General features: G+C 52.3%; 1 protein-coding gene across 5 annotated transcripts in view; it reads right to left on the reverse strand.

Annotated features, from left to right (window-relative positions):
* The window catches only part of RAB3IL1 (RAB3A interacting protein like 1), a 33,074-nt gene that overhangs the window by 11,492 nt on the left and 8,379 nt on the right, over positions 1–13,203 (reverse strand). Inside the window, exons 1-4 of one of the 5 annotated variants that reach the window (XM_084521985.1) lie at positions 5,518–5,755; positions 3,454–3,628; positions 1,097–1,331; positions 495–590 (exon numbers count right to left, since the gene is read on the reverse strand). In XM_084521985.1, coding sequence (XP_084378111.1) covers positions 495–590; positions 1,097–1,331; positions 3,454–3,491 — 369 coding nt within the window. In that variant the 5' untranslated portion in view covers positions 3,492–3,628; positions 5,518–5,755. Of the gene's footprint in view, positions 1–494; positions 591–1,096; positions 1,332–2,168; positions 2,735–3,453; positions 3,629–5,517; positions 5,756–6,750; positions 6,933–13,203 lie in introns of those variants that run through there. The other 4 variants (XM_084521988.1, XM_084521986.1, XM_084521989.1 and 1 more) reach the window with 4 other exon arrangements.

Here is a 13,203-nt window from a genome sequence, read left to right on the forward strand (position 1 = left end):
CACAAACATCACCACCACAAACAGACCTTCTGAACCCTCACTGGAGCTGAGCGTACAGAGGACATCCAGCTTGCTCCTACCCCAAGCAAGGGCTGACACGAGCCAGGGACTCATCTCTGCTACACAGCAGCTGCTGCTCAGATTGCAGAGCAGGCACAGGGCAGGCAGTCACGCTCACCTCCAGTTCTGGGCATCCCCATGTCTGGTTTTGCTTGGGTTTGCAACCACAGCCCCATACCTGCTGTGCTATTTATCACCATACAGATGTTAGGAGGGGAAAGGAACGCATGCAAACCCTCCCCAGGAGCAGGTACCACCTCCTGTGGGGCTCTGCTGGCAGCTCTGCGCAGCTTTCCGATGAGAAAGAACAACAGAGGGAAGGAGGAAGCTGTGGGAGGTGATAACGGCTGTGGAAGTCCTTTGAGGTAGACTTTCTCTGGAGTTGGAAGCGAGCTTAGTTTTAAGAAATGATGGGAAAAGGAAGAGGGTGGTACCTCAAACAGGCTAGCTGTTAACTCCTCTAGCTCCTGCTCCAGTTGTTCCCTGACTTTTGACAGTCTCTCACATTCTTTGTCCTTCAGCTTCAGCTCCTGTTGAGGAAGACAAGAGGGATGCATGAGCTCCTAGCAGACCCCAGCAGTGCTGACACCTGCCTGGCCCCACCTATCAATCGCAGCCCTTCTTCCCTACCCCTGCATGGATCACATGCCCAGGACTCCTGTCGCAGCGCTCGGTGCCACCCAAGGCATCCCTCCACAAGTCGTGGTGGGTTTCTCAGGTTGGCATTGCTCGTTTGCCATCAGCAATGAGGCTGCACGGTAAGCACTGCCCACCTCAAGCTGCTCTCTGCATATCACAGACCCCTGTAGCAGGTTTCTGGGACTAATTTGGACATTGGCCCAGGGACTTTGGACCATCCTAGTAACTGCTGTCCTGTTCCAAAGCGCTTTATGACCACCTCAATCTCCCTCCTCTTTGCCTACTCCAGATTCCTGCACAGTCAGATTCAGACCTTGTTCCCCCACAGCCTCAACACCCCCCACTGCTCAAGTCTGTGCCTCCATCCTCAGCTCTTCTCACACGCTCCGGGCTTTACCTTCTGTGCTTTGTGCAGCTCCTCCTTCAGGAACTCGGATCCCTTCTCACGGATCTCCACCGAGGAGCTGCGGAGACGGGAGACGTTGCACTGCTCAGCGGACTGGCTCTCATCCCCCGGTCCAGCATCCTGGCACCCAGTCTCTGGCTCCTCCTTGCTGCCTTTGGATGGCATCAGTGGCTTCCAGTATCCCACAGCTGGTTCCTTCTGGCTGTCTTCCTCCAGATGGGTCTGGCTGTAGGGGACCAGCACAGTCAAACTTTATGTGGGGGTTTATCAGCAAACCTACCAGGCTGAGAGGCAACACTGAGACACACCAGGCTGGGTTTCCCCAGTATTTCAAGAAGGCTGAGCAGTATTGCACTGAACAGGGCACTCAGTAGCGTGCTCTGCTTGCTGGTGGAGCTGCAGCGGGCACTCAAAAGGCTGTGGGCCTCTGTGCTGCAGGAATTAGACTCTCAAAACTGGGACCTGATTCATAACCAAGACTAGGAGGTGATTCGCAGCCCCCCTCTAACACTCCCAGCACTCCTACCACCAGCCTCCGTTACCCCTAGGCTGGGCTTGCTTACCCTCAGCACAAGACTTTCCGGGGAGAGAAAGTCCTAAACAAACCATTTTCTCACAACCAGACCTTCAAACGGGAGCTGAAAGAACCAGCAGGGACACAGCACGGAGCCCAGGAGCCTGGTAGGCAGGACCACACCACCCAGAAGCACGCACGGGTCTGAAGGATGACCAGAAGACAAAGCCAGCACAGCTCCCACATTCCCTAGCAATATACAGACCCTTCACAGCAAACCCAGCCTTCACCCCTCCTCTTTAAACTGTTGTTTTTCCACCAAAGCCCTCCACGGTGCTGCCTAGAGCAGCGTATCCTCATTGAGCTGGGACGAAGCCCTGCGTCTCAGTTCCAAAGGCTGGCACGTACAGATGTAACAGAGACAGGAAATCAGAAAAGTCACCCGGGACACGGCCCCCCAGCGCTCAGTAGGACTTTGTCAGCTGCTGGCACGCTAACACAGACCAAGACTGATGAATCGAGCAGGCTTTGCAGCTGCTGGGGTCTTACGGGAGGGAAAAGCAGACTTGGATGTCCACGTGGCAGGCGCTGCAATCTCGGTGCTGCCTGGAGCGTGTGCATCACTCCTCCCTGCGCAGAGCTGTCCTCGCACGGTCACCTGCTGCTTGAAGCCCGAGGGAGTGCAATCAAGCCTTGTGTATGTGGAAGCTTTCTATCATGTCCAGCCACTCGGCAGCACTCGCACACTGCTCTGCAGATTAACCAGCCGCCAGTTATCTGTAACAAGCCTTAGCTGAGCTGCGGAGCTATCCTTCGGCATGCACAGCATCAGTCCCTCCTCCTGCACGCTGCCTGGCTGCTGCCTCTTGCCCACTACCTTCTGGTGCAAAGAAGCCATCACCTTTTACCATTTAGGGTCCCCTCCTGTTCTTCCCTGTTTCCAATCTCTGTTTTTCTCTCCTGGTCTTGCTGCACCTCCTGCATTCCAACCAGACCCCCCTCTTTCCCTCTCACTCTGACCCCAGCCCCATACTGTACATCAGAGCACAGACCACGGAGAACAAGCTTGTATCCTCAGCCCCACACAGCTCAGCACAACCTTGATCTCTCTGATCTCATCTAAATTAAAAAAGGCAGTCTAATCATTAGGTCCAGCTGCAGACAAGCCTTTTTCAGCTAGGCTATGCCACCTGGCAGCAGCATGGTGCCCTTGCCTTTTCTACTCAAATAGCCCTGGGGCAATGCAGGTACCTTCCTTCTCCCCAGAGCTGTACACAAGCACTGGCTGTCTGCAGTGAGCTTTCAAAGAGGGAAAGCAACAGCAGCTAATTCAGCTTAGGTATCACAGGAATAATATGAAAAAGACACAGGGAAATCTCTGAATCCTCGGAAAACTAAAGCACAGGACCACCCATTATGCTATGCAAACTGGGCAGCATTTTTGCTGCTGAACTGGGAAAGGTGGATGGACACTGCAGTCAGAACCACAGATTTTGGTGGCCTCTTAGTAGAGCAAGAACAAGCGAGAACATCAACTCTGCTGGAAGATAGGAAAGGATACAGAAGGAAATGGGGTCCTGTTGACTTCACCTGTTTGTTTTTTTTTTACTTAACTTTCGTTGGGAAAATCTAGGAGGGGAGGCTCATTCTGGTAATAACACTAAATTTGGAAATTTGGAAGTGTAGAAAATAACGTTGGGAAAGGGCATGAAAACAAAAATCATTTTGGTCAGAGGGAAAAGGACAGACAGTGCCGCCATGCAAAGACAATTCACCTCAAGCTATTCATCACACTGGAACTGCTAGATAAAAAACAATACACACAAACGCATACACCTGAGTGAGTGACCCATGACCAACAGGAATTCCCATACTGTGCGTGCTTCTACTCCTTTAGGTGCAAGAGAGCAGACAAGTGTGCATTACAGAGTGTTCAGGCTGTGCAGCACTTCTTTTATGCAGTTTGGCTGCTCTGTTGACATGTTTCGTTCATCAGAGGACAGGCTAAACTGCACAGAAGAAATAAAATGGTTTAGAAAGGTAAAATTAGCTAACATTCACTGCATACCTAAACAGCAACATTGCTAATGGAATAAGTAGGTCTCCAAAGGCTTCACTCAGGAAGGGGAGGTACCCAGCAAAGGAATGACCCAATGGAAAGGAATGAAACCCGTTACAGGAAGGTGGGGAGTTGATGAAAACAACTCATCCTAGCCACACAAAAATCAGGGGAGGTTTTCTGCAGTGGATTTGCCGTGAAGCAGGGAGAGCATTCCCAACAGAACGGTTTGTTCAACAGTTAAACCATTTCTCAGATGGCAGAGTGAAAGCCCTCTCTGCCATGGACTTCTGAGATTAGGCAGGGACCACATCTCCCCAGGCACTCCTGCCTTGGACAGGAAACTCACCAGAAGGACCCCAGCTCCTGTGATCAGAAGAGAATAAAAAACAAAGCAGGGAGGAAAAACTAAATTCAAACCCAATCAGCTGGAAAAAGAAATGAGGGCATTTCAACAGTCCACTTAATTACTAAGAGTTAACCTATCCCATATATAACAAGGAAAAAAAATGTTTCTTTATGACTTAAGTTCTCAGTTGAAAGTTATCTGTCTTGGAAGGCATGTATGCTTCTGTATATACAAGCAGGATGGAAGGAAAGTGGAAGACAGGCAGGAATGGAACAAGCCCCATCTACACCATCTCCATAATGCCAAGAGACCTAAAAACCTACCCCAAAAAATCATCTCCTCTTCTATAATGGAATAGCTCATTCTTCATGTTGTGCAAACAGAATTGCCAAGAAAGCCTTGGTTATGCTGACTTCTGCCCAGCCAAGCATTTATCTCCATTCTCCAGCTGGGCTTTGAAATACACACCCTGAGCAACCAAAGGACCACATACGTTTGTGCCCTCCTGCTATTGCTGGCCTGACTGGTGGCTGTATTCCTCAGAAAAACGTATCATATGCTAATGGTCCCCCACATACACAAGAAATGCAAAAATCAGGCAGAAAAAATTCCCAACAAACAAGCAAATAACAATAAAAAAAAAAAACTAACTAAATATACATAAAAAAAAAAAAAAGCCACACGCACCACAACCTTCTAAAGTTGGATTCTGTAGAAAAAGCAAAAAAATGTGCAGGATCCGCAGTTTTTCCAGCAGGCCCCACGTTTCCTGCAGTGCTGATCTGACAGGGTTATTTCCTGTACGAGCAGCCTGCGGGTCCCTCCAGGTTAAACTCCAGCCCGCCGAGGAGGGCTCAAGCGTGCCGTGATGGTGGGAACAGCCCCGTAGCTGCTGCGGGGTGCTGCCACCAGCCAAAATCAGCCCACGGAGAAGCACTCGCCTGTCCCACTGGGCACTCGGCAGCTCGCTCCCTGAAGCTTTTGCCCGGGTGAAACTTACGGGAGTGGTGTATGGAAATGTAACGCACAGTTCCTAGCTCTTAGGTTGGCCTCGGCGGACGGCAATCAGGCACTGCGTTCTGATGTCTGTACTAGTGGATATTCTTGTGTCTGAGCTGGTGAATGCTCTCGGGTCCGAACTGGGGAATATTCTCATGTCTGGGCTGGGGAGCGCTCGCTATCAGCCTCCTTACGCGGATCTCATCTCGCTATCTGTATCCCACCGCCCGCACTAAGGCTTGGCTGCACTCTTTGGACTCTCCCCGAGGCTTGCAGCTGCGGGGACACGAGGCGTGAAGGGCTCCGAGCCCAATGGGAGAACCAAACCGGGGAGAACCCAACCCCAACCCCACCGGCGAGCGGGCACAGCTCGGCAGCCCCACCGCGACCCCAACCCCGACCCCAGTCCCAAACCCCAGACCCCGGGGGCTCCCCCACCGCCCCCCCAGAGCCTCGGAAGCCCCCCGTGGCCGCGGTTCCCCGGCACCTACCCCCGCCTCATGCCGCGTCCCCCCGGCGGAGCCGCGCCGCTCCTCACGGCGGTGGCGGCGACGCAGGAGGAGGAGGAAGAGGAGGAGGAGGAGGAGCGGCCGCTGCCCCCATGGCCCCGAGCCCACCCGGGCCCGCCTCAAGGGCCTCGCTCCCGCCTGCGGGGAGGGGACGGGCCGGCAGGGGAGGGAGAGGAGGGGAGGAGAAGGGGAAGGGAGGACCGAGGGGCCCCCCGCACGACTCCGGCAGCGGCGGGAGGAGCGAGTGCGTGAGGCCGCCCCGCGGCGCTGACGGGACGGGCTCGGCCCGCCCTGAGGGGCCAGCTCCCTCCTCAGAGCTCCGGCTTCCAGGGCTGCAAAGCGTGCCAGGCTCTTCATAATAAAAACATGGAATCATGGAAGAGAACTGTAGAGTCGTTAAGCCCTCCAGGATCATCCAACAATCCCCCTACCACCGATATCACCCACCAAACCGTGTCCCCAAGCACCACGTCCAACCTCTCCTTGAACAACTCCAGGGATGGTGACTCCACCACCTCGCTGGGCAACCCGTCCCAGCGCCTGACTGCTCTTTCTGAACAGAAACATCTCCTCCTTTCCAACCTGAGCCTCCCCTGGCACACCTTGAGGCCATTCCCTCTTGTCCTATCACCAATTATCTGCAAGAAGATGCCAACCCCCAGCTCCCCACACCTTCCTTTCAGGTGGTTGCAAAGAGACAGACATGATCCCAGACCTTGTGATTACATGGAGGAGTCTGGAAGTCATGTGGAAGGCCTAGAGGATAGATAAAAGATAAACACTACTTTCAGAACTTCTGTCAATGTCCTGATTTAGAGTTCCTGAGTCCGGATGTCAGAGGTCGGCACTGCTGGGGTTAGCTAAGGTTTGCAGAGGGACAACCTCTGCTGTGATGCTGCCACAGAGGAAGCAGCTATAAACAACTTTAGGTCACTGCAGCTTATAGACTGCTCAGCGGGAGGGGTCCTTGAGGGCTGGTGTGTGCTCAGCAAGGGATCCAAACCAGTACCGGTGACTGCTGACACCTTTACACTGCACATAAACACATCGTCAGTCCCCGGCACAGAGCATGCCCTGGGAGTCCCACTGAAACAGCCATATGGGCTCAGTAGGAAAGCCAGGGATTTAAAGAAGCAACAACATACAGGAAAGTGAAAGGATAGGGATTTTTAAATTCAGCATTCAGAGAAAGCACTGGAGCTTCTGTACCCTTACCTGAATGAGATGAGTTGGTCTCATTGTTACTGAGCTTTGGCTATCATGGCTCCAGTTTTTAACTAGCTCATCCTTGTACTTGTCAGCCCCGGGAGGCTGAGGGAGCACGGCTGCCCTCCCGGTAGATGAGAGCAGCCTTGTAGCCACAGATTTACATCCTCTCTGCCAAGCAGCGGGAACACACTGTTCTCTGTCCACTGCTTCTCCTCCCCCTGCATCACCACATGTGCACAGAGGAGCCCTTGTACCCAGGATGTTACTGATCTGGAAAGCTTTTTCCTCTCTTGGGCCTGGTCTATGAGCACAGAGGGGCGAAAAGGGTCAGCTGTAGAAGTGAGCAAGTAATGCCTGGGACATTTGGAAATGACCAATCCACTACACAGCCAGCCACTGAAATCAAGATGAGCTGTGCTTCTAGGAAGCTTACCCCCTCTCTGGGGCATTAGCTACAGGCAGAAAGACAGCTGTCACTTTGAGCATTCCCCAGCAAGGTGCCCAAAGAAGCACACATCCAAGTCACTGGGGGTATGTCTGCCTGCTAGGAACAAAAAGGGCAAAGCATTCCTGCTGTTACCCCAGGCCCCAAATGGGTCCACAACAGCCTCTGGATTGACTGCACTGCAATTTTGGCGAGCATTGCCTGCCCCTGCTCTCGCAGGCCACCCTCAGAACATGTCCTCCAGATCAGTCCTTCCTCCCCATTTCCTATTGCTTCCCACCTTGCCATTGCCAAGGACTCCTGTCCAGGCAGTGATATCCCTCCCAAAACCTTTAAACACTGTGGAACACCACACCGGGGCAATTCCATGTCCCAGCATCTCCTGATTGTCCATGTCACCTACAGCCCTGCCCTTGTTATCTTCAGGGAAAATTTGGGAGAAGGGAGGAGATCTTCAGCTTTGCAAGGCAGCACCAGAACTAATCAGTCGTCACTGTTATCTCCCAAGGCCTGGCTGGGAGGGATGGAGGGTCCTCAGATTAGGAAGGCAGAATTGTTTCCAAGATCTAACAAAGGCAGGAAGAGAACTGATAAATCAGTCAGGAAGCATTAAGAGAGGATGTACCGGGGATGCAGAATTCCAGTCCTTTGCAGAAATACTTGTCACAAGGTAGAAGTGGCATGTGTCCTGCCTCACTCCCAAAGGACAGGCAGATCAGTGAAGGAAGCCTGGACAAACCCTGAGACTTCCCAATGCCCAGATGAATGGGGTGGCTTAGCAGAGAAAAACTAGCACATATCAGTACCAAGCTGCAGGTTATCCTTTGAGCTGCCATGAGGCAGCAAAAACTGCTGCCTTTCCATAGCCTCTGAGCAAGGTTATCTGTCCCCCAGGCAGTGCTATGAAGTGTTCTTAAGTGTCTAATTCAGCAGCTAGTGAGACACACAAAGCTGGCTCCCACCTGTGGCTTAAAGAGAGGCCAGCAAGCCACCAGACAACCTTAAAGCCTCAGCGTAGTTGAAAGCTCTAACCCTCATCTCACACAGTGCAAGTGCATTGCTCTCTCCCATGTTATTTCCCATATACATTTCATGGAAATTGAAAAATCCTCTGTGCTGCTTTAAGGGTATCTGGTCAAGGGCCTCTTCCCAAGGCAATAAGGGATAAAAGAAAGGGAAGAAGTGATGAGAACCAAATCTGATCAGTCACACTAATTTCTGAGAGCATGTGAGCAGCGTTTCTTCCAGCAGGGTTATCTGATGGATGACTTCTATGCTGGGAGGCAATCACAAGAAACAAACCTCCCAGTCACACTAATTGGTGGTGGGCTAATGAGCTACAGGCACTGCTTCCAGGAAGGATGAACCTTGCATCTGATAAGGTTGTGAACCAAGGGGCCCCAGGCTGGGAAGGTGCAGAAACTGCAGAGCTCTGCAAAGCCACGGGGAGTGTGCAGGGTGAAGGGGTATCAGGAAGAGCAAAGAGGAGGGATAGGTATAAAAAGGGTTTAAAAGAGTCAGTTGTGTGTGAAAAGGGACTGGTCAGTACACTTGTCTGGCTGCACCTGACAGACTGCAGTCTGTCCTACCTTCTTATATCTTTAATTGAATTATTTTCTTAAGTATCTCTCTGTGTCTTTGCACTGTCCTACGTGCATGTGAGTTGCAAGGTTTAAGTGCTAGCTAAAGCCAGGGGACCGTGCAGGTATTTGAGGGATCCGTGTAGGGGGTGACTGATAGAGAGAGGGGCCATACCAGTACCTGTGGGAAGCTCTGGACAGAAAATGGGGCTGTGCCTGGTACTCAAAGGATCTGTGAAAGCGTGTGTGCTTGTGAACCTAGAGAGTGTCATGTGTGTGCCTTCATTAGTGAACTGGTGTCTCCACTGGAGAGGAAGAAGGTGTCTCAGCTTTGTGTGCCTGTTTTACATGAGTCCTGTGTGTAAGTGCTGCTGAAGGCAGCCCTCGACCAGGGCAGCCTTTATGGCTGGCTGTGTCAGTACCCCATCTCTGTGTGTCTCTGGGAGTTGTGCTACCAGCTGAGCCTCCAAATGGGAAGGTGGCAGCCACGTCCCCATGCCTGGGCAGGGAACCTGGGTCCCTGGGCACTGGGCTGGGTCCCAGCAGCTCCTGGGGAGTGTCTGGAGAAGGAAGCCACTGGCTTCTTGCTTTTTACCTTCCTTAACAATAAATACCATTTTGCCTCCTGCAAGCTTCCCAGCAAGGTACATTCCTGTTGTGAAGGCCCTGACATGGTACCTCCCCACGGCCACAGGTCTTCGGTCACACATTTTATTCCCCATATTTTATCCTTCCCACTTCCACTGCCCATGCTCCCTCACCTGCATCCACTCCTCCCCAGCCACCCACATAGCTCCCCACAGATCCAGTTCGCCTGGCTACTGAACCCCAACTCTTCCCTTCCTGGCCTCCCTTATCACATGCCTCGCATCCTCCCTGCTGGTATCCGGCCCTGTACAATCCTCATTCTCCCTTTGTTTCTCATCCAGACACAGAAACATCTCACTAATGCTCTCTGTATCCTCTTGAGAGTCAGGTCCAGTCAGGTCCCTTGCTCCCATAGCTTCATTTTCACAAAGGAGAGGACCCCCCACCTCTATTATTCAGAAGCAATCACTAACACATGTAATGAGCAACTGTCGAACCACCAGGACAAAGCAGAAATTCCCCCTTTGTTTGGACAGGAGATGGGTAGGTGGGTCTGTTTCCAGTGGTCCTAGTTCCTTCATGTAGACAGCAAGCTCTCTACCTCCACACCATCCCGACCCCTCACAGCTCCTCCCAGAGAGCTCACATCTACCTCTGAATAGATCACATGCAGAATAGGACTAAAAATCCTGAGTTTGGTTTAAACAAGTTAAAGGGCTGTCCTACAAAGTAAGAGCAGCTCTCAGCTAGGACAGCCTGCCAGCATGCGTGCTGTCTAGTTGTGGGAGGGGGTTGAAGCCCCACTGCTGGCTGCCTTGTCTGCTCAGGGATTCAGATCTCACCACCAAAACAAAAAAATAAAAAATAAAAACGAGAAAGGCAAGAGGAAAAGGGATTGTTTTAGAGAATAAAAAGCAGGACCACATCCCGGACCCAGCAAACCCAGACCAGATGTTAATGCCATGAAATTGAGAACAAAAACAAGGCCTAACACTCCAGGGTTCATCCGTCACAAGCTCCCTTCCCTCAAACCTGTCTCAGAAGGGCTTCAGCAAGGGGACTCTGAAATCCCTGCATCTAAGACCTCCAGTTTCATGGATGGCATCTGCCTTCACCCCCAAACAAACTGTTGCCTGTTTTCCAGGGCAAGAGGGTGAAAGAACGAGATGGAAGAAGTGCTCACATAATGCTGATTGGGAAGAGACATATCTAGGTATATCACGGAATCAGAGCAAAAACATCCAGTGCTACAATCCATGTACTGAGCTTTTGTCCAGGATTCTCAGGCAGTTTGCAGCATCCCAAAAGGCTGCTTGTACACTGTTTCACAGTGGGGGGGGGGTCACAAAAGTGAGGCATTGCATCCCTTTCAAAAGGCTCACAAACAGCCCAAATCTCAGAGCCTATCCTGTCTATGAAAAGCAGCACTTCCTCAGATACTCTGTTTTGTTTTTACTCCTCAGATTCCAAGCAAGAGTGTCGCTTTGAAAGACACCCTTGATGCCTTGCAGCTACATCTGCATTTTTCTTGGCACCGAAGCCGCAGAAGGGAGAGGGATTTCAGCAGGCGCTGGCACCCACGGCCTCCTGAGAGAAGCACTTGTTCTCTGGGAGGCTGCCGGGAGGGCACTGCCCCTGCCCCGGAGACAGCTGCAGCTCACAAATTGCATTCAGAACAGGGAAGGGGCCTCTGTGATCCCTGCGGGGAGGGATTCGCTTCCTGCCGCAGCAATTCAAGCTCCACATCTGTAAAATGGAGAAGATTGGAAGGCTTCCAGGGCCTGCTAGGAGGCTGGAGAGGCAGCAAGGCTGGGGACGGGTGTCAGCGTCTCCGTGCTTCCCCCTCTGCTGCTGCCTAAGGCAGGCTGTCAGGGCATTTTGCTCAAGACCTGGAGGGACTGAGGCCACGGGGAAGGTGAAGAGAGACACAAGTACTGCTGCCACACTGGTAGCCTCTCAGTTACCGACTTTCACATTAAATTCCACAAATATTTTACAGGGTCCCAACAGTTGCTCAGAGCCACACGAACTGCCAGATGAGCTGCTCTCAGAGGAGGGCAGCAGAGTGCCTCAGATGCCAGCATCTCCCTCTATGAAGAGCTGGACACTTGAGATTTCGCTGTTTCATTTTAGAACCACCTGAACAACTCCCAGTTTTTGTCCCCCTCTTGTAAAGGGACAAGGGCTCAGGCACTGTGGCCTGCTTACTAACTCCTTCTCTCCCAAAACCCATCCGAAGAGGGTGCCCAAACCCCAGTTCCCAGTGTGGACAACCCTACCTTCAGAGAGAGTCAGTCCATCCCTCTGCTGACCCAGGTCTGCCCACATTCACAGAACTTTTTGGGTGTTTTGAGACATTTTCATGATCCTGAGCAGTTAAGGGTTTCTGCTGGGACAACAGCTCTGTGATCCCAGCCATAAAAGCACTTTGGCAGCTGCTGCCACTCAGCAGTAGTGTTTCAGTGGCCTTGCAGCAAGCTCAGCCCCCTAACAAGCAGTAAGATAGGCAGGGCAATGCACCTTTCAGGGATGATGCTGGCCTGGAGCTGCAGCACCCTGACAGATGCCACTCGCACAGGAACAGTAGCCACACCAGGGCCAGAAGCAGCCACCCTGCGTCACTGCTGGCCAGTGGTAATGCTTCAGAAAGGAAGGACAGCTGGGGTGTGCAGGGCCTGGTGACCACTTCTCTTTCTCCTGAGCTGGCGTGGTGTTGCTCACAACACTTATGGACGGGTTAAGTGCAAAGCCGTGTGTTGTATCAGACAGTCTGACGGCTTTGCTGTGCTTGGGCCGGTGAAACAACCCCTCACTCACCAGCGTCTGGCCACTGATAAGAGCCCTATCTAGTTCCACACCTCGAACAGGAGGCTCTCCCGGCGGCCCTCCCTGTGGCTGTGCTCCTCCTGCCAGGTCTGTATCGCAGGCAGCAGAAGGCCCATGCTGCCTCTTCCCATCTGCCGTGCCTCCCTCCTGCCCAAAGCAGTCATCCCTGCTAGGGGCTCCAGGGCTGTAACACTCCCAGGGATGCAATTGTTTCTACCACTGTCACTGAAAAGGAATCCAGGCCAGAGGTAATCGAACACACCACAGTTGACACCGGGACTAAAACCTCAGATACTGGCACTGAATTCCACGCTTTAAGCCATCACCTACCCACCACTGGCAGCAACTCCCAGAGCTGCACCAGAAATCCCACATTAGACAGCTGCCAGGGAGCAACAAAACAGCACCTTCCTCTTGTCTAGGCTCAGCCTCATGGAAAGGAAAAACCCACAGTTTGGACAAATTAACCCCTGCTGGCGACACTAAGCAAGTGCTGAAGACATAGGCAAAGACCAGCATTAAAGAAAGTAGGTTACTGCAAGGAACTAGCTTCTTCATCTACCTTCACTGAAGCCTTTGCAGCTTTCTTGCAGGAAGGAGAAGTGACAAACGTGTTTTGGCAATCACGCAGAGCATCAGGAGGGAGACTGGGCCTCCAGCTGCACTGCTCACTGCTAAGCCCACAGGGCTATCACAGTTTATGCTGTCAGCTCAGCACAGAGGAAGCAGGGTAAGACCCACAGGGGCTGACCACACACCAGGGGCTGCCCAGGTGTTGGAGAGCTGGTTTTCCACGGTCACGCAGCACATTGTGCACAGCAGACTCCAGCTCCTGCCTTGCAGAGCTGTCAGCCCTGGGGAAAGGAAAGCACATGGCTCTTCCATACCTGAACAGCATCCAGACCCATCTAGACCCAAGGACTGGGCTTTCGGAAGCTTAGACAGAGCATTGTCAAAGCTAGGGAGCAGTGAAATGCCACGAAAGAGAGTATTAGAAGTTAAAAGCAACTTGCCCAGTAC

This window comes from Aythya ferina (genome assembly GCF_964211825.1).
Source record: "Aythya ferina genome assembly, chromosome: 5".
NCBI classification, from domain to species: domain Eukaryota; kingdom Metazoa; phylum Chordata; class Aves; order Anseriformes; family Anatidae; genus Aythya; species Aythya ferina.